At 44.2% G+C, this 23,072-nt stretch overlaps 1 protein-coding gene and 1 long non-coding RNA gene across 4 annotated transcripts in view; both read left to right on the top strand.

Annotated features, from left to right (window-relative positions):
* The window catches only part of LOC146193338 (uncharacterized), a 127,915-nt gene that overhangs the window by 89,803 nt on the left and 15,040 nt on the right, over positions 1 to 23,072 (top strand). For 2 of the 3 annotated variants that reach the window (XM_084602690.1, XM_084602689.1), the window contains one exon: positions 18,356 to 18,562. The exons of the other annotated variant lie outside the window; for it this stretch is intronic. In XM_084602690.1, coding sequence (XP_084458816.1) covers positions 18,356 to 18,410 — 55 coding nt within the window. In that variant the 3' untranslated portion in view covers positions 18,411 to 18,562. Of the gene's footprint in view, positions 1 to 18,355; positions 18,563 to 23,072 lie in introns of those variants that run through there. 3 annotated transcript variants of the gene reach the window in all.
* Positions 9,812 to 11,944, top strand: LOC146193339 (uncharacterized). The gene is made up of 3 exons (XR_014706445.1): positions 9,812 to 9,965; positions 10,879 to 11,019; positions 11,752 to 11,944. It is a non-coding gene; the product is annotated as an uncharacterized LOC146193339 (long non-coding RNA).

Genomic DNA, 23,072 nt, shown 5'->3' with positions numbered 1-23,072 from the left:
TGTATCCTATTCCGAATATTGAGGAGAGAGTAGAACAGGTCAGTAGAGCGGCATATGTGACTACGCTGGACCTTACTCGAGGATACTGGCAAGTACCGCTCACTGAACGCGCCAGCAGATACGCGGCTTTCGTCACTCCGACGGGCAGCTACCAGCCAACAATGATGAGTTTCGGGCTCAAAAATGCTCCATTTTGTTTTTCCCGACTCATGGATAGGGTTTTAAAGGGGTGTGAAACATTCGCGGTGCCTTATTTAGACGACATTGCGGTTTTTTCCGACTCATGGGCGGACCATATGGTACATCTAAGAGCTGTACTGAGCCTTTTGCGTCAAGCTGGACTAACCGTAAAGGCCGAGAAATGTTGCCTGGCAAGGGCGACCGTGGACTACTTGGGTCACAATGTAGGTCAGGGTTTCAGGAAACCCAGCGAGATTAAGATTTCTGCGGTAGCAGACTATCCGCGGCCGAGCACGAAGACGGAAATTCGAGCATTCCTAGGTCTGACTGGGTACTACAATCACTACATCCCTAACTATTCAGCTTTGGCTAGCCCTCTGACCGACGCTCTCCGCAAGACAGAACCGACAAATGTAGTCTGGGACGAACAAAAGGAAGCCTCCTTCGTAAACCTGAAGGCTGTGCTGATTAGCCGTCCGGTATTGCGAGCTCCAGACTATGACCGAGAATTCACGGTCCAGTGTGATGCCAGTGATCGAGGGCTAGGTGCTGTTCTCTGCCAGAGAGATGACGACGGTAATGAGCACCCTGTGCTCTACCTGAGCAGAAAACTGAGTTCTAGAGAGAGGGCTTATTGCGCGTCAGAGAAAGAGTGCGCTTGCATTGTATGGGCCATTCAAAAATTGCAGTGCTATCTTGGAGGGACCAAATTCACCGTAGAGACGGACCATTGTCCCCTGGCTTGGCTGCAAACTGCGACATCGAAAAACAGTCGCCTTCTTAGGTGGAGCTTGATTTTACAGCAGTACAATTTTGAAATAAGATACAAAAAGGGGAAGTTAAATGGGAATGCGGACGCGCTTAGCCGCTCTTTCTAAGCGGTCCGAGATGTTCCTCACCATGTATCGAAATTGATAATCAGGTTTTTTTTTTTTCCGTGCGCTTGTATATGTGTGACTATGTAAAGCAGCACGTTTGGTTTTCTAGGCATACGTGGGTCCTGAACGTCTTGAGAGTGGGCTTTTCTCGAACAACAATGGCAGTTTTATTTTGACCTGGTCTCTTCAGACGGGAGCCGAGTGCTTGTTTAGACATGTGGTTGAGTTTCAGACAGCTCGAGCAATTTGGCCTACAACAATCAAGACAACGCGACAAGCAACAGCTAGCTTCAAGCGTTCACGTGCAGGCCATTAAGTCGTCTCTTCATGCAGCAGCGGCGACTGCTGCCCTCCGTGACTCTTCTGGCGGGGGAGGAGGCTGTTACGACCGTGCATCCGCATTTGCGCGCTCTATTGTTCGCCTGTGGGCATGGATAAGTGTTGTGGATATGTGGTGATGGTCCAATGGCTCTAAGTGAGCCTGTTTCCAGGAATCCTGTTTTGTAAGCCTGTTTTGCTTTGTGGAGGCCTGCAAATGCCAAATTGACCCTGTCAAGAGAACGTCTGGAAAAACACAAAGAAACGTCCCCCTGCGGGAAATGCAGGAAGTGCTTTCTTTCTTTTGTCCACCCTTCCAGTCGAGAAGCCCTATCGTCCAGTGAGGAATGTCTACTTTCCAAAGGAGACGACAGAGTGACATGTCCGCTGACGTGCAGGACAAGAAAGGAGCATGACGCATACAGCCATTAAGTGATTTCCCAGGAATGCAGGAAAGATTTGCAATTGTCGAAAACGGACAATGCTGGGAGCGTATGCGGCGCCCACGTGCACTTGGGTTTCTGAGAAGTAAATCCACTTGCCGGAACCAGCTGCCTATCGATTCTTGGCTGAAGAATAGAAATGTACCTCCTCGCCGTTCCCAAGCTTTTCCCGCCAACAAGTGACCAGGCTCAACGAAACAATGCCGGGCCAGTCAGTGCTTCAGACCATCAGTGCAGTGATGTGTTCGATTGGATGCCGATATCTGAGGGGCGTGCCCTGGATTTGGTTGGTCAACAACTTCAGAGAGGGGCTGGACATAGGGGTTTTTAAGGACGTTGCAGAGCACGAAATGTCGCTCTGGGCCCTGGGTAAACGGCTCATCCAGTCGCTTCTCGCTATGAACTCTTAACGCTTGCCATATTGCTGATGTACCCTTCTTTTTCGTGTAAATAATCTTGTAAATAAGTTTTCTCAAAGTGCCATTAAACCTGCTTGTATATATTTTACCAACTTCGAAGATTCAGTCCTTCTTCAACCCCGAGTCTCTGCACGCTACCAAGTGAAGGCCGGGTCGACGTAGCCCCAGCGTCACGACAACGCATTCTTTTCTTTTTCCCTAGAAGTGCGGGAGGTATGAAAGGAGAAGCGGGCAGGCTAGCCAACGTAGACAGCGCGCGGTATCAAACCTGTGACGGCTTCATTTACGCGCCCTTCAATCAATCAATCAATCAATCAATTTTTTGTTTTCAAATCCAGAGGACGGGGGGGGGGCACCTCAGCGAGAAAGCCGTTGCACACTGCTTAAGAGTGCCGAGGACCCTCGCAAACATCAGCAGGTGACAGCTCAACAGGAAGCTAGTTTACATGGAACACATTACAGGCATAAACACAGGCATAAACATTGCAGACATTACAGAGATGAACAGCAGCAAAAGCAAAAAAAGGAAAGAAAAGGAAAACAGATATGTTCACCGAATAACAGCGCAATTTCACTGTATTACCGCAGTGATGTCATCAATACAGCAAAAAGGATGGGTTTAAAGTTTCACAAAATATTCACAGAGCAAAGTTGTCTCCGAGTAACAGTAACGAAATCAGCAATCAGTTTTTCGTGTTTATTTAGAACAAATGTATGATGCTCTCAGTCTTGAGAGCTATTTCTTTTTCGCCTCTGCAAAGCTGAATGTGTGTGAGCGCGCGTGCGTGCAAATAACTCATGCGCAGGCACTCAATATGTGCGGCTCCGCATACGGTAAGAACTCAAGTTTTCATTACAATGAAGGAAGCAAACACACGATCGCTGAAGTGGGCTCGCCACTCCGAGTCTCTGCGTCGCCTCGAATACCAGCTACCCCACAAAACCACTGGAAGAAAAAGAACGAACGCACAAGATAGCGAACGCACAGAACTGACGCTCGCTCGGCGTTCCACTAATCCTGCCTTTCGTCTGAGCAGCGCGGCGCGACAGCGCGACTGGAAAAAAAAAAAAAGAAAGCGAACTCCACAAGACACGTGATGGAGCAGCGCGGCGTGGCAGCGCGACTGGAAAAAAAAGAAAGAAAGAAAGAAAGCGAACTCCACAAAACACGTGATGCAGCTTCATGTGTCACGTGATTGCGCACCGAAGATCTGCAAAAAACGCCCGTGACTGAGAGGCGGCGTTTGGCTGTTTGGCGACGTCGAGCGTGGAAAATAGTTCTTTCTGCCAGAAATCTTCAATGTAAGTTGACAAACTTTTTCATTCCTTTCTTATAAACGCTTTGCGCATGCTCGCGGAAAATTTTGTGTTTCTGAAGTGACCAGTTTTTACATTACAAGCGTTTACCCATTTTTTACTTTGCTGCATACTGCACGACCAATGCTCTAGGAATATTTTTCATTGTTTAGCGTTTTTATCACCTAGTTAAGTTTTAAAAAGTGATCCTCGATTGTCCGCGGCCTCTTTCCGATCATTTTGCAACATAGTTCAGATCTTTAAGGCGTTTTTTTGCGGAGTTATTACTAATTCTTCAAAGGTAAACAACCGCTTGGCCTCGCAGCCATAACCGTCAAATTTCAAATATTGAGAGAGGCCTTGTACTGCGTAAAAGCTATGTAGACGTATAAAACCTGTCATTTTTAAATTCCATCAGATGTGTGCGATCGCTCGCTACCTATCTGTTTTATTTATAGCGTTTCTTCGTTGAGCTATTTGCACATGGAGCCGGTAATTCGAGGTTAAAGCGCTAACCGCATGAGGTGACAATTCGCGGCGACATGCCGCGCGACGCCGTCGCGCGACGCCTTCGCGCGACGGGCTGAGGGCCGCCAAAGCATTGCCGCTCGTCGCCGTCGCTCGGTTTCTGGGTTTTTAGAAAATTTCACGTGTCGCCCGGAAGCAGCTTGCGAGGCAGCCAATCGCAGAGGGCTTTAGGGTGCTCAACTTCCGTTCTGGCTTTCTTTTTATTGCGTGTAAAGTTAGTTTTCCTAGTCCGGTTTGGGCGAAGAACCTGGTGCCTTCACGCGCTCACTTCGTCTGATCCGTGTATATATATGAGTGCATCGAGATAATTCAGTAAAAGCTTGGAAGGGTAATAAAAGAAAGAAAAAGGTTAGCGTGGCTTGATATTGTTAATTTCCGAAAGGAGCAGGAGAAAGTCGCTGCTTGCAATGCAAGTCGGCATCGCAGTGTATAGTAACGCACCGCTGCCCTGTGACCCTTTAAAATACGATGCGTTACAAGAAATTTCATCAGTGTTTTATCGTACTTCATGCTGTTTAGTGTTGAAAATGGGATATAGCGTGATTGCAGTCCCCTTGACCGAATGACGAGGCGGCGGTAACAGAGCAACGCTGAAAACGCGCTTCTGTAGCTGAGCGCCGTCGCTCCGTGCGGTATGCACCAGCGACAACGACAGGCGTTGGCGGCGGCGTCGCGCGACGGATCGCTAGGGGTTGTCGCCTCATGCGGTTACCGCTTTATTGGAACAGTCCATAAGCAACGACTTTCCGCGTAAAATTAGGTTTTTAAGCTTTCCTTTAGAGTAAGCACAGATTGGGGGGGGGGGGGGGTGATATATAATTTTATTTATAACAATTCGCAGACTTCAACGCAGTAATAGTTATATTTATATCCTTAGTAGGTCAGTACGTATTATTTTAGTACAGGCCCAGTGTTCTTTTTCTTTTTTTTTAACGGAGGCGTGGCAAGTTATGTGGGTCAAGCTAACAATTGGCTGTGAATTAAGCGATTAGAGCTTTCGAACTTAGTCTTCTGTTTTGTTTAATTTCTAAGAACCTTTAAGCTTCACAGAGAAACAGCATATTTTGAAAAGGGAATTTCAACTATGGAAGTTCTTCGTTTATTAATGTTTGACATTGCTGACAAGGGTCAGAATTGAAACAGATGATAGGATCGAGTTTTTTGGCAACTTATGGCATGTGACCTAGAGCTGCTAGGAATTCATTTTCTGAGACAGCTTTTCTTTAGGAGTGTAGGGAAAGTAATAGTATGTTATGGGTGTTGTTATATCAGCTCGGTGTTGTTATATCATTCTTGCTGTGTTTTTAGCGCGACTGACATGTTGGTGAATCTTGCTCATAGTCTGCACTAAAGAAAATTTTTCATGGCCTCTTCAGAGCTTTAAAACAGGAGATATACTTAGCTGTTTTATTGCAGTAGTACCTACTATTTCTAGTTGAGGCAAAATGGAGTAAACCTGTGTTTTAATAGCTCAGTGACAAACATGGTGTCATAATATAGCTGACTGCACTGTGCATATGTGTGCATGTTCATGCTGACATTCAGTTACTGTTTATTTAGACTGCCTCAGCATATGTACACATACAGTGATGTTTCACTTGAACAAAGTTCAAGGGACCTTAGGAAAAAGTTTGTTGAAATGAAAGTTCATTGGACTGAAATAAATGCGTGGAAGATTGTTTCCATTAGCTTCAAGAAATATTCAGTTCAGTCGTTCAGTCGTGTCCGACTCTTCGTGACCCTATGGACCATGTCACGCCACGCTTTCCGGTCTCTCACTATCTTCCTAACATCACATAACTTCATCTGCAGTGCCTCGAGGATACCATCTAACCATCGCGTTCGCTGCCTACCCCTTCTCCAGCGACCCTCAACCTTTCCCAACATCAAATCTTTCTCCAGCAACTCCTCTCTTCTCATCAGATGACCAAAGTAGCTGAGCTTTAACTTTAGAATTTGACCCTCCAATGAGCAGTCAGGGTTTATGGTCGACAATATCGACTGATTTGATCTTCTGGCAGTCCAAGGAACTCTCAAGAGTCTTCGCCAGCACCACAATTCAAACGCGTCAATTCTTCGGCGGTCAGCCTTTTTCACAGTCCAACTCTCGCATCCAAACATCACAACTGGAAAGACCATAGCACGAGTTATACGGATCTTGGTTGGCAGACTAATGTCTCTGCTCTTTACTAGGCGGTCAAGGCCAACCATTGCTCTCTTTCCCAGAAGCAGGCGTCTCCTAATTTCATGGCTACAGTCTCCTTCCGAGGTAATCTTGGAGCCCAAGAAGAGAAAATCTGTCACAGATTTTTAGGTTGTTCAAATCTTATCTGAGCCCATTTATTTGTCACTGCGCTGATTTGCAAGTGAAGAATGCGTAACCTTTTGCAGCACTTTTGAAAGGACTGCGGTGGTTTTGAACTCGATTACTGTGCAAGCTCCTGAGAATCTTGCCTATCACAACGGCCTGCTGAGGAGACAAGGCTTTCATTTTCTCCAAGCAGATCATGGTTAACCAAAATGCACACATTTGCAATTCTTGGAGCTAAAGGGCCTGGTAGGGCTGAAGATCTGGTTTTGACTGGCTATGACTGTACAGCTAACTAAGCGTGCAGACAGCTATGGATTCATCTGGTTACAAGCTAGTTTAGGCAGCCAATTCACTTTAAAGCTAAATAACGGCCACTTTTCTTCACGCGATAATGAAGAGTGGTTCTTAACATAAAAATATGCTACAAAGAGTGCAGACTGTGCTTTTTAAGCGCTCAGTATGACTTTGAAGACACAGAATAGCACCGCGGAAAATGTTCGTTGAACTGAAATGAGCAATAACTGAAGTTTGTTAAAATGAAGTGCGTTTGCATAGTGTTCAATAGAGCTTCAGTGGGGGGATTTAATAAAGTTCGTACAACTGAATGCATCGTCGAAGTGACGTTCGTTTAACTGGTATTCTGTTTTTCTGTGACTAAATGAGAACATTTACTTTGCTCAAAGCAACATATACACAAATATTTACTTTCTTGCTAGTCACCAAGATTTGCAATTAACTTCCGAACTCATTTTATTCACAACCTAAATAAATGCATCGTTAACCCTAGAGCCAAATAGTTACTAGCAATAACAAAAGTAATATGTTGATAGTTATCTGTTGGAGAACATTTTCTGTTTAATTATTTTGTGTGTTTTTGAGTTCTGCAAACATGAGGGGGCTTGTTACAGAAGGGGTGGGCTGCAAGACGAAGGGAAGTATCAGTGTGGCGGCCCTTTTGTGTTTATCAAATAATAATGCATTCTAACATGTAAAACGAATGCCTTTACAACCTGCTAAAAATCTTTTTAAATTGCATGTTTGGGTTCTGCCTGGATAAACATAGATGGCAGAGAGAGTTCTTTCTGCCATGGGCTGTGAACTGTATTTTGTGCAGAAAGCCAGAGGCTGTCGAACATGTGTTATTGTTGATTGGGTTTTTGGGGGGCAATATCTTACAGTGAACTTTGCTCAAAGATGTCCCTTTAAACCCCCATGGAATTTGGTTCTCAGGTGTTGAAAATTACAACAGTGTTCTGTAAGATATGATAAGGCTATTAAGCTTGCATAGCGCATGGAAGCGCCGAATGGCTGTTCGCCATGCTGATCTTTATTATCAGACCTATCCAAGAGTATAATGAGGGTTTTGTCCAACAGATGATGTTTTGAAAGCTCAGCCATGTGTACCTGTGTTTATCAATGTATTTGAAAAAGTGATCAGTTTGAATGCGATAATTAGAGGTGTTGTACCTAAGCTAGCTCTCGGCCAGCCTGTAGTGTTTGTGAAAAGGCAAATGTGACAAGAAGGGTGTTTTGCTAGAGCTTTTAAGGCTCTTAAATCTGCAGCTCTGCTTTAGTACATGCATTGTCTCCTGTACATTGCTAGTTAAATGATTTCTGTTCATTTTATTACAAAAGGTCATTCTAAATCTTTAGATAAGCTTGCTCACCTCTATTATTTGCATTGTGTTCACGCATGCTATAGCTGGAAATGATGCAGTATTAGTTACAAGTAAATAAATAAAAGGAGCAGCAAATACATTTCCTTCGTCCGCACATTTTTAAGAGAAACATACATGGGCTCATTAGATTTTAGTGTTATTTGCAACTGTGTTTGATAGTGAAAGATCTTCCTGTCATTGCATAGAAATCTTTCAGAAACCTCTGAGATAGTTTGATACCTGGTGATGTGGAGGTTGACTTCCCAGACAGTAATGTATTCCTATAGTTCATACTGCACTAGCCAAAAGATGAGACACAACAAAGAGGAGGACAGGACAAGGCTGGACTATCAACTGAATGTTATTGATAAGAAGAAAACAACGAAGACTCCTTCCGAAAAGCTCGCGCACAACCCAACCGGTGGAATGGCAGGAAATTGGGAAGAAGATGATGAAGAAGAAAATTCAAAGCCAATTCCAAGTCAAGGCCTAACTAACGACTTTTCTAATAGATGAAATTCCTTACAATGAAGGCTAACCGACGCCTTAGCCACACACTTGTCCTCGGCTTTAGCAATGTAAAATGCTTCAACCAACTCGCAGAGTTGATTACTATTGCTGTAAACTACACCCGTATTATTGAAGTCAGGTGCACAAAGGGACGGGTCATGCTCCGACTTACACTCTCGGGATTGCACATGTAGCGCAAGATTAGAACTCGCCTTCCCTCCCAGAGAATTGGAGTGCTCCGTCAGGTGCACATTTAGACATCTGCCTGTCTGCCCGTCGTATTTACAGCGAGAAACAAGATAGGAGCCTTGTGCGCTAGAGTTAGAAAGGGGCTCGACAGTGTACCTCGTGATAGTTTTCGTTGTGCACTGTTACATAAGAAAAAGTTCACCACCTGCAGAAAGAATGTGGTCTACCACTTTCCGCTGAATTGTGGCCGGTGCTACTACGGGCAGACAGGCGGATGTCTAAATGTGCGCCTGACGGAGCACTCCAATTCTCTGGGAGGGAAGGCGAGTTCTAATCTTGCGCTACATGTGCAATCCCGAGAGTGTAAGTCGGAGCATGACCCGTCCCTTTGTGCGCCTGACTTCAATAATACGGGTGTAGTTTACAGCAATGGTAATCAACTCTGCAGAGAGTTCGTTGAAGCATTTTACATTCCTAAAGCCGAGGACAAGTGTGTGGCTAAGGCGTCTGTTAGCCTTCATTGCAAGGAACTTCATCTATTAGAAAAGTCGTTAGTTAGGCCTTGACTTGGAATTGGCTTTGAATTTTCTTCTTCATCTTCTTCCCAATTTCCTGCCATTCCACCGGTTGGGTTGTGCGCGAGCTTTTCGGAAGGAGTCTTCGTTGTTTTCTTCTTATCAATAACATTCAGTTGATAGTCCAGCCTTGTCCTGTCCTCCTGTTTGCTGTCTTGTCTTTTGGCTGGGGCAGTATGAACCCATACCAACGTGCCCAGTCGTCAACCTTGTTGTATTCCTATAGTACCTTATGCATGCACAATAGATAAACGTAACCCCTTGCATATATCACTGAATCTTCCACTCTAGAAGAGAATTTTGTGCACAAGCATTTTACTGTAGTTTGCCTCTGTGGAGCATTGTATTTCTAATTCTGTGCTTCTCTTTTTATGCTGTTACTCAGCAACATACGAAGTATTCCTTGCTTGTTTCTGTTACTTGTGCATTTGACTTTTCCTTTTATTATTCGATATAACTTTCTTCCTGCTGTTCTGACTAGTGTTTTCGTATGCATATGCAATCCTCTTGATGCTTCATTGAGCCATATCTGGAGACTCCCTGTTGCCGTGGTCTGTGCCGACAAGTAAAAACTAGGCAACCTGACTTCCGGGACAAGTAGCAGTGGGACGTAGCTGCATGGTTTCTTCAGGATCCATGTGGATTTCTTATAAAAGACAGGTATTTCTCCTATATTTGACTTTCATATGTGATCAAGATTTTACCTTGGTGACAAGCTCTTGAAGGAAAGGATGGACATTTATGGCACTTTCTTAATTTCTTACTCTCGGGAATACACTATTACGACTTGTTAACTGCATATGTAGCAAAAATTATGTGCGACTGCATATTCCAGCAGTATGCTGCATGATTTTTTAAGGATGAAATAATTTTTGCTCCTATTGTCGGTAGCCTACTATTGACGAGCCAAAGCAGGCAATATTAGGTACCAAAAAGTGATTATGCGGGGCCGGGTGGGTTTTAATGAGACAAGCTGTCCAAAATTTAAGCCTTTGTACAGGGCCAACGTGTCTCCCTGAATGTGTCTGGGACACATGCAAGTCTTGTATCCTCAAAATGACCTTGTCTAAATTTAAATAAAAGTAGCGCCAACCTATTTTGAGTACGACCAGTTCAGCAGTAAGCTCAAAATTGAAGCAAAAAGGCATTCATGTCTGTGCGATGTCAGTGCACATTAAAGAGCCCCAGCTCGTCAAACGCTCTGAAGTCCTCCCCTACAGCATCTCTCAGAGCCTGGGTTGCTTTGGGATGTTAAACCACATAAACCAAACGAGTCATTTTTTACCACCCCATATGACCTGTCTTTCCACGTATCTCCAAAAGATAGTGCCTACATAACTTGCCACTATTCCTGAGATTACCTAGATTATTATGTATTTATGTATTTTATGATTATGTAATTTTCCTCAGTGGAGCATTGCGTTTTCAATTCTGGGCTCTTCATGCTGTCACTCAGCAACCATATGAAATACTCCTCCTATGTTTCTTTTACTTGTGCATTTGACTTTTCCTTTATTATTTAAAAAATCTTTCTTCCTGCTGTTCTGACTAGTGTTCTCATATGTACATGCAGTCCTCTTGTTGCTTCATTCGACCATATCTGGAGACACCCTGTTGCCGTGGTCTGTGCCGACAAGTAACAAGGCAACCTGACTTCCTGGTCAAGTAGCAGTGGGACGTAGCAGCATCCATGTGGACTTCTTATAAAAGAAAGGTATTCTAAATTTTGCTTTCATATGTGATAAAGATTTCACCTTGGTGACAAGCTCTTGAAAGGAAAAGATGGGCATGAGTGGCACTTTCTTATTTTCTTACTCTCTGGGAATACACTATTAAGACTTGTTACCTGCATATGTAGCAAAAAGTATGTGTGACTGCATATTGTAGGCTAACTATAATATACTTCATCATTCCCTATTATCGCTCTTGTATCCCCTAGGTGCTTGGTGTAGCTGGTCTCCTTCAGTAATTACTTATGTGTGTGTGTCATCTGCTATGGCAAACATAGCCATCACTCAGGAAAAATGGGAGCAAACAGGCATAGTGGCATCACTTGCTGGTAGCATGCACCAAAATGTATGTATACATACTGATATGTTGCCGCTCAACATGTGTATTTGCTTGATGCAGCAAATGGCAGAGGAGAGAGTATCTGATGACCAAGCATACTGGTGTGTAAATTTCACTCTTTTGTTTCCTGTGCCGCTATTGTGATAAACTAATGTCGAATGATATAGAGGATCAAAAGGAATACAACTATTCACAGCAATAGTCTCTATCTCCTGAGGGTGTTTTGCAGGTACTAGTTTGTACAGAAAGTGGTTGGAAACCAGTTAGCATATTTTGAGGAAAAACAGGCATCTGAGTGAAGAGAGATGTGTGTGATGCTAGCACAAAGCGTGCGAAATTGGCAGAAAAATTTTGAGCATGTATATTTCTTTTCTAGGTGACACCACGATAAATTTTGATATGGCTGGCACATCAAACACACAATGTCGTTGCCGTCGGAAACCAAGTGTTTCTGCGTCAAGGGTTTGTGCAATAAAAGAAGGTATGAATTTGCATCTGTTTCTTTCGTCACTCTCACTTTTCACGAAATATTACATGCATGTGAATAGTGAGTAAAATACACGTTATTATTGGACACTTCAAATATAGTTAGCATAACACAAGGTATTAATACTTTGTATGAACACGATTCTTTAAAATAACGGTGGCCAATTATCGGAACACAGTCGTTACAGTGTCAATATACGCTATCAATAGGCTAATCATAGGAGGTATAAATACGTTCTATGTAAATACATTCTATTCAATCACGGTGGCCAATTGTCGGAAGGGAGATCATACATAGATCATACGTGTTCTAAAGACTTTCTTTTGATGGTCGATAGCTTCTATGATCATATTGTCTAAAGACATTGCATAAAGTGATCATAGACATTTTTGTAAGGGTAAAGCGCAAAAGTACACCCAGAGCTGAGGAAACTTTCGAGATTAGTTGAAACGATAACTCCGAGCGTTTTTATAGAAGTAGGAAGCTGTATTTGATGGCTTTTTAAAACTGTTTTGATTGGTGTAGCGATTTTCATTCCCTTCGAGAGGTACAAAAGAATTTATGTGTTTGTAGGATTTATGCGCAGAGAGTTTGCATCTTCCTACAAGTGCAGTTGATTAAATGCATCACTTGTTTGGCGTTCAACGTCGGCTTCAGAAGTTTCTCTTGCAAAAAAGGTTGTGTCATCCGCAAATGACACAACCTGAACATCACTCGCGCTGTGGACGATATCGTTTATATAAACTAAAACAGTAACGGCCCCAGAATGCTTCTTTGGGGCATTTCGAATGTTATATGGAGGGTAGAAGAGGTTGCTGTGTCGATATCTGCATATTGTGTTCTGTGAGGTAAGTGAGATTGTAATAAAGTTGGAGCTAAGCCCCGGATACCGTACAATTGTAACTTAAAAAGTAGAATCTTATGATTTATGAGGTCAAAGGCCTTATTGAAGTCTACGTAAATACCCACAGTGAGCTTATTTTTACTAAATGGCTTAATTATAATTTCTTTTTGTGTTAGAATTACGGTTTCCGCACATCTGTTTTTCCTAAATTCATGCCGAAAATCTAGAGACAAATGCCGCTTCTTAAAATAAGAAGTTACTCTTTTATGTATTATTTTCTCGATACTTTTAGAAAACACATGTAGTATGGAAATAGGTCGGTAGTTTGTGAATAGGTTCTTGTCGCCTTTTTTAAAATGGGCATCAGTCGAGCACTTTGCATTTCTAAAGGAAACACCTCAGGGGAGAGAACAAAATTATAAATATGGGTAATAATCGGGCACAGTATATCAAGAACACGTTTCATGGGTAATAACTGAAAGCCATTCACAACCTGCGATTTACTATTCTTCATGCTATTTATGAAAGAGAAAACCTCGGCTGGTTCAGACATGGCCAAAAACATTGATTTGATGTTATCGTTTCCTCGCATGGACAACTAGCTAAGGTGACCTCATGTGACTTCGGCAAACAAGCAATACGAAAATTTTTCCAAAACTATGATGCATTTGAGTCGAAAGTTTCCTCAGCGTAGTTTCTAGCAATCATCCCATCGAGTTCACTATCTTTCGTTTGCTGAATAAAAAAAATGATTAAAGGCATCTGCTAATGCAACAGCAGAGAGCTCTTTTTCACCCTGCCTCAAGGTGCCAAGCGTGAGCGTACGAGTAACAGGGCGCACCAATGAGTTATTGCGCCAAGCTGCATCTGGCGGCCGCGTACATTCATCATGGAACATATCTATTAAGTATGAATCCTTAGCTTTCCTCAGCGTAGGCGTAAGTTTATTCCGGTATGTCGTAAATTCTGCAAGTATATTTAGTCTTTAGTTGTTACAAAATTGGCGTGTAAAGCATATTTATGCTTAATCATTTTCAATGTTCTCTCATTAACTAAGGTTTGCGTGCGTTCCTTGGCTTTTCTACCTGCACTACTGGAAAATGCTGGTTGTATATTTTCTTAAGTATACTTATAAAATTACAATATGCTGTGTTACTCTCACGGCATTCATATAAAGCATCCCATGTTTGGTTTTCAACTTCATGGCGAAATGATTCAAGACGGCAAGATGTGATGACCTGCCTATATATGGGCTTTGGTTCATTCCACTTTAAAGGAAGTGGCGAGGTCTGTTGAAAGCTTTCCATGGTTGCGAATGGGGATCACGACAGCGAATTTCCAGCTCTCTTATACGACATCTTGCAGCCATGCTGTCTAGTAATTGAGGGTGTGCAACGGTACTCATGTTCTTGTAAACCTCACACTGAACTTTGTCCGGGCCGGGCGCTGTTTTTCGTTTGTCATCATCAATTGCAGCCGGCAGCAAAGGCATTGAGAAGGAACTCGCAATTCCATCTTCAACGGCAGCAGATGGTAGTTTATATGCATTTGTAAGGAAACTTTTCAAATTACAATTAGGAGCTGAAGAAGGCACTGCATCATAGTTTTGGAAAAGTTTTCGTATTGCTTGTTTGCCGAAGTCACCTGAGGTCACCTTAGCTGGAAAGTACGCAGTTTCTGTTGCATCAGTAGAATGGCAACCATGTTCATTGCACGGAAGTTTCGCCAAAGGGAGGCGTTCGAGGATTAAGCAGGAAATTGCTCACACCATGCATGCCACTGGCATCACGAGAGATCGCGTTTACATCTCCGAGCCTTAGGAGTAAGATAATGCAGTCATGCCTGCACCAATGCATGGTGTCGCGTAGCAACCAGCTTGGCTTGCCGGCGGCATCCCACAAGTTAAGCAGGCCGAGATCTGGTGCCGATCGACCAAACTCAATTAAGGTAATAGTTGTGGCGCTGTTTAGTGCCTTTTGTATGAGCTCAAGAAGGAGTGACGAGGATTTAGAAGAGATACAGTCGAGACATGAGCCAAACCTGTCCCAGTTAATCACAGAACATTTGTGGCGTAAAGGGCGGAGACGCGAGAGATGGAGACCGATTATGATAGAGTGACAATTACTTCCCCATCAGCCGCTTCATGTGCCACGAGCGAGTTCCCGCACCCTACCACCACGTCAAGCCAGAACATAGGCAGCCCATGGGACTCACACGCCATCTTGCTGTCCCAGGGCGACAGAGTAGAGCAAATAGGGCACCAGTGAAAGCCTCCCGCACACGCTTACCAAAAGGGCTTAAGTGGGATACCCCCATTTGGGTGAGGGGTGCCTCCAAATAAAATTGGACATCCGGAGTACTGCCAACGGACATTTAGTAATCAGCCAAGAATAATACGGGAAGGGGCACCTCCAGCTGGTCTGACGTAGAATGAAATTATCACAACGGTTCCTTTTAGAAATTTCACAGCCACTGCTGCTACCTCTTGATATAATCTTCACCAGGTTTCGAAAGAAAGGATAGCATGGGGAAAACATGTACCAATATATACCCTACCTCTACCGGGGAAGCAGCAGTCTGCACGCGATAGTCACCCCGCTGAAGCACGGATGATGGCAAGGCGTTTCTTTCCTATAGTGACAGAGCCCGCGCCTAGAGCTTGATAATTCGTAGTCAGGTTTTGAGTTCACCCACCTTCGTGGAAATGCCTCTACAGTTCCATTGTAGCGTACCAGGACGACCAGTAGTCGCCATTTTTGGGTACATGTCCAAGTGTTGCAGTATCACGGAGGTTGGGTTCGACATCTGATTGACCATATAGCGGAGCAGCGATGTTACAAAGTTATCTGTGGGCGTTCTGGTATCTGGTACACTGGGATGGGACAGCAAATGACACTTGCTTAGAAGGAAGACGACGGTGATGCGACGTTGAGAGATTTGGGGTTTAACGTCGCACCTCGTCGAGGAAGCATTTCGCGCTGTTTTCGGAGCTTGGAGACTTCTGTTGAGAAGATTGATTTGCTCATCCACTACAGCCATATTGGCCTCTGATAGTTCAGTGCAGTGTGGCATTGGCTGCTGTCGACGGCGTTCTTTTAGCGCCGTATCGATAGGCTTAGTTTTAGTTGTAGGTGCATTGGAAGTGGGCTCAGGAAGCTCTAGCCGCTCATCGTCGTCCCAATGCAGAGCTTTAAAGCGACTAGATGTCTGCAGTCGTGTCATATCTTGTATTGGGAAATGATTAGAGCCCAGATGACGAGTCTTCTGCGTTGCCGTTTGCTTGGTCGGACAAATTGGGGATGTTATGTGACGGTCGTTCAACTCGTGGAGGCCGCAACTTTACGTAACGTTTCCTTGAGACGCACTTTCATCGGGAGTAGCGAAAGGGCAAGATTTGTGCATGTGCCCAGCCTGGAAACAGTTGTAGAAATAAATCAAAACTCTGTTTATATGACTGATGCCTTAAAATGTAGCTGTAGTAGTAAAGACAGGCTGATAGTGTCGCAGGGCCTTGCAAGGTTACCAGGCAAGAACGCTCCTTTCAGATCTATCAGGCCTGGGTGACCCCGTGAGTGGAGCAGTACAGTTCACGTTAAACAGTGGTGTGATCCTCCTTTATGTCGACGTTGTAAACAACGTAGCGCTGCATGTTTGAGCCTTCAACTGGATACGCCTGGACAGGCGCTGCGATCTCACTTGTGATTGAAATACGCCTACGCATTTGCATACGCTCCACCGCCGCGAGTGTCGGGAGCCCATCAGCTTCAGTGTTTGGCTTCTTTCTGGCCATGAAGCCCGAAAACCTCTGGTGCCGAGAGCGGCGCCCAGTAAACCTGGAGAATCCTGTTCGGTATATCCGTCAGGCTTTTGCTTGCTAGAGATTTTAATTGCCACTTTATAATATGTAAATTTCCTTGACAGCCATCACTTGAAAAAGACGAATTCGGTTTATTGTCTTCCGAAGGATGTTTGTGAGAGACACGGGGCCTCGTTGACAAGGATGGTGGTGCCGATAAGTCCATTGGAGAGTACGTCTCCTCATGTCGCACGGTTGGATGCCCATCTCGGCGTGTTGACTGGGTGGTCATTGCTGTGCTCCACATGGAGGGCAGATCACTTATGGGCTGTAAAAACATTTTGGGAAGGCGGATAGGCGCTGTTGCTCCTAGACCGGGAGTACCAAGCTGAACCTGGGGCCGAGGTAAAGGTTGATGTGAGGTTGAGGGTTCAGGTGTGGTAAGGCGTTGCCGGCAGCGACGCTAGCGAAGCTAGTGAAAGAGGAAGCCCAAGGCCTAGCCTCCATACCCAGCTAAGCTGCAATTATGCAACAAACCACGAAGTTCAACATCTTTGTAGATGCTTTCGACTGGTAATCATCATGAGTACATGTAGGCGCGTAGGTCAGCACAATCTTCAGTTTATACCGCTTAATAAGCTGAATTACCATGCCTGCCACGCTTTGAACAATACTATAGAATTCCTCTATATTACCAGTAATATTCTTATCGACAAGGAATTCTACCCTTAGTAGTTGTCTCTTCGGCAAATCTTGATAACATAATACATGTCCGCCTTTCAGTATGGTTAATGCCTCATTTGGCGTCCTAACCTCACTAAGCCCTACAACATCACATTTCATCCCCTGTAATTCCTCTAACGGTACTGCTGAACTACTGTCACTAGCTAGGGTTCTAGCGTTGCACGTGGCAGCCTGTACAGAGCCAATGGCAGACTATACGGAGCCAGAGATTCTTAGCACCCTTTGCTGCATCGCAGGTCCGACTGCCGCCGTGGTCAGTTGCTTCGCAGCCGTTAGGGACTGAGGGCCGCGGGTTTCAGTACGCAGTACACAAGGTTCAAATTCACTTTCTCACAATAACGGCAATAGGAACAATGATTAATCAGCAATATTAATAAAAATCGGCACCTTGAAATTACTTGGGCCATAAACATTTTTGTGGAAACAAGGAAGCTATTCAAGTTTGCGTACATCTGTCTATGGTTTTGCGACGAAACGCTTGGCGAAAACAGCTGATGAAAGTAGTTCAACGTGTTGTGTACGATAAAGTTTCCAGATGTTTAGCATCTGGGAAATGTCCCTACCCGTGCAAAGCGAGGCGGATGACATGGTAGCCAACTTAAGGCCAATAGGTTTAGCTCCAAACCTCGGAAGTTTGATTTAAAGGGTGGTGTGTCACCAAGTTGATATCAGTTTTATATAAACTGCAAATGGCGGCCTATACATTTTGTTATATTTCAGAAAAGGTAAGAAAGCCGGCAGGACGAGCGACTTTCATGCAAGAAATAGTTCTGTCAAGTCTGCAAATTTGAGAATCAAAGAAAAATAACGACATGAAAGCAAAGCGGCTAAATACATTTTCTTGTGAAAGCTTGATGTATCACTAGATAGATGGCGAGAGGTTAACGAACTCACAACGCAATGTAGCCGCATCTTTGTGAAGGATAATACAACCCTGGCGAGCCATTCGTGGAACGATACATAGAGCATAATTTGTTTACTACCAAATTGGAAACCGGTCTTACTCAGCGGGGCGCAACAGCGTAGCAAACTGACATATTTGAAATAAAGATAGGAAATCGCGGAAATAAAAAAATTCAATCTAATAATGTAATTTTTGTCTATTACAGGTATGAAATAACAGCAAGCTTAATCTCCGTAAGCTGTACACCACCATTTAAGTAATATCAGAACATACACTCAGATGTCGAATGGATCGGTTACACCCTGAAGATAAAAAATCCGTTATTCTCCAAGTTTAGGCTGACGGCGTCAATGAAACTTCTTCAGCTTACTGAGCGAGGTGTCGAAGAGAAAAATGTTACCTTTGATATAAACAACAAAAGCCAAATAGGAATAAGGAATCATCAATGGAAAGGATTCAAGGGTAGAAATGATATCGGGATGCGTAAAGACGTGAGTGAGTCTACGTACTTGCCAGATTGCCTTGCACTCATGAGAATATGGGCCTTTATTTCATTTCTTATATGCAGCAAACATTGATATTGGACACAGAAACGAGCACATCATATTTCTGTATGTGTGTCAAATACTTGTAGTAATAATGTTATTATTGTTTTACTAAATTAAGTGCTATATTTGAAATCAAGACACACAGCGAATGAAAGTGTAGTCTTAGGAAGTTAGTGCGCGCTCAACATACATTATTCCCATTACTATTCCTTCCTTAGTCAACTTCGTACAATGTAATTCACAGAAGCGTTACTAGTACACTATATTAATTTTTCTTCATCTGTAGTCGCTTCGGTTTGGTCCAGGCGGTATCATTTGTAATCTGAGCTCTAACCACGCTTCTACTAAGGAGCCAGATGTGAGCCCATCGTCTGAACATTATAAAAGATCCGTGCTTATAAACATTATAAACATTATAAACATTATAAACATTATAAAGATTCGGTCTCGAAAAACGTAGACTTCCATGCGCTTTTGAAATCGGTGGCAGAAATATCACAGAAAGTGTGTAAATCATTCGTCGCACGTATATTGAAAAATTGGTTACCGACTATTAGTTGTTTCTTGCGTGAAGGAGCCGGAGATTAGATCAAAAATTGAAAATCCGAAATTCAGGGTTCCAATGTATTTTCACTGCATGGCCCTAAAGTCTCGTTGGGCGTAACGTTCGGTGACGACGTTGTGAAGAAAATATAAGTGAACATGCCCCTGACAGCTTTCCAATATCAGGCTGCAGCGACGGCTTAGTTATTTAAGTGCAGCGGCCAAGGAAGCTAAGCGCTTTGACAAGAGTTCGAATCATGTTCGCAGACATCTACAGTGTTATTTCCGAGAGGGCTCATTGCGGTTAGCATCGGCTAAAGGACGAGTCATATTCCATGGAGTGAAGGTGTGTAGAACGATCGTAATGCGGCTAGAGGGGCACACATGCACAGTACTGCTTTTAAGCTTTCGGAGACCGCTGTAGGTGCCACTAGTTAAAAATATTTGCCGGCGAAACAAGCTGGAGGAAGAGTGGTACAGTTAGATGCCTTGGAGAAGTTAGGAAGACAAAATCAGATCTCTTTCAAGCTAAACAAACTAATGTTCGCATTAATCAGCTGAAGTGCAACAATACTGAAATGAAAATTTCAGTATCAGCCAAAACACTAGGAATCGTTTTCTAAGAAAATATGCTTTGGTATTCTCGCACAGATAGCATAACAATTAAACTGTGTAAAGCATTAGGTTTGTTGAGAAAAGTGCATCACTTTTTACCCGTCCCTCAAAAGCTAATGTTCTATAACACTATTCTTGCATCTCATCTAAAATATTGTCATTTGGTTTGCGGTAATGGTAAAAAGACATCAATAAATAGGTTAGTTCCATTACAAAAACACGCAGTTCGAGCGATTGCAAACGCTCCGTACAATTCCCACACTTCTGATCTATTCCGTAAGCGAAAGATTGCTAAACTTCCTACCCTCTACGAGCATCAGTTGTTAGCATCTTTGAAATCGGAAACCCATAAACGTAGAAGCTCATTACGGGCTGCTGCCAACTTACAGATTAACATGTCATCTCGTTCCAAGCGCCATCATGAACATTGGCACATTCCACGACCACGTACAAACTATGGTCTCTAGATGATTCAAAACACCCTGCCAAGTATACTGAACAAATACAAGATAACGGACAAGCAACTGCGTATTTTGACCAAGATAAAAATATTTGAAATTACTAACCAGTATTGTACAATCTGACAGTATTTTTTGAATGAATGCATATTTCCTTCTTCTTGTTTCTTTCCCATTTGTCTTAGTATAAATATTTTTTTTGCTAATATGAAGTGGTTGCCACTTATTGTTCTCCCCATTATATATGTGTACCGAGCTTTCAAACTGTCGTGATTGCTCCCATGTTGTTTGGGGAGACGGGGCCAGTCAAGCTGCTATTGATGCAGCTTGATCCCGTCACCCTCGCCACACCTTGTGCATCACCTGTACTTGCTGTGGGAAATAAACGGTAATTGAAACTGAAATTGGAAAGCGACAAAGGTAAAAACGTTTCTGGTTGAAGAAAGAATGTATAGTGTGATCACGTAAACAAGCAAAACGAACAGATAAACAATATAGGCGGGGCAGGGCGCGCGTTATTGTTTGTACTTTTTTCGTTTTTTGATGTTTCTTTTCACTGGATACGCTTTCGATCTTTTAGCAAGAAAGCCGGTTAGAAGACTGTCATGAGTTGGTGTGGAACTGGAGTGGTATGTTTGACACCACGTGCGATTACACAACGTTCCTTGGCGTGCTGAAAGCTTCAGATAGTGCTGTGCAGTCGGACCCAGTCCGTCGGTAAGGCAGTATTGCAAACGAATACCTTTCATATTTTATGCGAATGCCAAGGTTGCGCCCTGTATGCGGGGATTCCATTTCCGGTGGTTACCGAGCGGGACTCTCTAGGCTGCCTCAGAACCCTCAGATACCCAAGAGGGACAGATGGCGAGTGGGCGCTTTGGCTGCAAGATTTCGCCCCAATGTTATAAGTGCGGCCATATGCACACGTGTGCCGACAGCTTCTCGAAAGCCGCGATGCAATCAGAACATGCATAGTAGGCTGATCCACCTCTGGGAGCCGTACCAAAGCCTACTCGACCGTTTCAAACGCAACAAGTTAAACAGAACGCTTAAAAAGCGACTGGTCGAACTGCAGATGCAGTTACAACAACATGCAGATGAGGTATGCCGCTCTAATTGGGGGCAAGTTTGCGACGGACTCGCCGGCATACTGTCCACCAAGCGAGCGTGGCCACTTCTGAGACATCTCATTGATCCTACACAGTCCAAATCCTCTACATAACACCATGTTACACGCCTCTTACACACACACAACAGCGACCTGGACACTCTCTGCGGACATACACCTCACTGGGCACAGCCGACCCCATGCCGCCCTACTCAGGGAAAGCTAACCCCGAACTAGACGCTATTTCGGAAGCGGAGGTAAGAGCGGCCTTCCTGACTTTACGCACGAATTCAGTACCGGGATTTGAAAAAATCTAAACTTCTATACTCCGTAACCTGGATGACAAATCAATCGCGCAAACTACAGACTAATTCATTAAATGCTGGATGGAGGGCACCGTCCCCCAGTCTTGGCGACGCGCCAAAGTAATATCTATACAACAACAAAACAAGCCTTTTAAATTAGAAACCCTGCGCCTAATCTCGCTCACCTCGTGTCTTGGGAAACGTTTCGAGCACGTGGCGCTTGCGAGATTGAAACTTTACATGGCGGGAACGAGCTTTACCCACACAGCATGGTGGGCTGCCGCACTCATCTCTCCGCTCAGGACGCCATGCTGCAGCTCACTCACGACATCTTCTCCCCGGATATTCCGGGTCACACAAAGTCAGTCCTGGCTTCGGATCGGTCCAAAGCCTTTGATCGCGTCGAACATCAGGCGATCATGACTGCTCTTTCTCCCCTGAACATAGGTGTACGGATGTACACTTACATTGAGGCTTTTTTAACGGACCGCATGGTGGAGGTTCATTTTAGCCCCTTGCCTCCCCACTCTACACTCTCAGAAGCATCGGTACTTGACAGGGGTCCGTCCTCTCTCCTTTCCTATTCAACGCCACCCTCTTTTCCTCGCCCGGAAATTGTCCATCATACCTCATCTCACACACACTATTTATGCAGACATCACAGTGTGGACCACACACGGTAGCGATGGCGGCACAGAGGCTACCTTACAAAGCGATCGACAACATACAAGAATACGCCCGGAGCATCGGACTCTCATGCTACCCAGAGAAGTCTGAGCTACTTATACTTCACCCCACGAGGCGGGGATGCCCCACCACACCCATTGCCTTTGAACTTGATGGCCGTCCCATCCCAAAGGTGAATACGCTTCGGGTTCTGGAGTTTCACATCCAGAACAATGACAAGAACACCTTAACTCTCAAGAAGCTAAATCAGGTGACAGGCGCGATATCGCACCTCATCCGCCAAGTTTCCGGCCATAGCAGAGGCATGAAGGAGAAAGACCTATGTCCTCTAATTCACGCCTTCGTCCTCAGCCGTTTCATATACACAGTCCTCTATCTCCGACTCAACAGGCAAGAAACGGACGCCTTGGACGTCATGTTGCGCACGGCGTTCAAGACAGCCCTACATCTCCCAATCAATACTTCCACAGAACGCCTTTTACAGCTTGGAGTCCACAACACAGTTGGGGAGTTTGTGGAGGCCTATCGCCAAGCCCAATACTTGCGTCTCACCAAGACCTCCAGCGGTCGCCATAACCTCGAGACTTTAGGCATTCGCACCCAGCGGATGACCCTACCTTCTTTCTCATACCTCGGCCCTCCACCCAGACCTTCTCAT

This window comes from Amblyomma maculatum, chromosome 4 (genome assembly GCF_055883805.1).
Source record: "Amblyomma maculatum isolate TAMU_Amacu chromosome 4, ASM5588380v1, whole genome shotgun sequence".
Classification (NCBI taxonomy): Eukaryota; Metazoa; Arthropoda; class Arachnida; order Ixodida; family Ixodidae; genus Amblyomma; species Amblyomma maculatum.
Note: the sequence above shows the minus strand (reverse complement) of the source record. Positions and strands in the feature narration are given on the sequence as shown.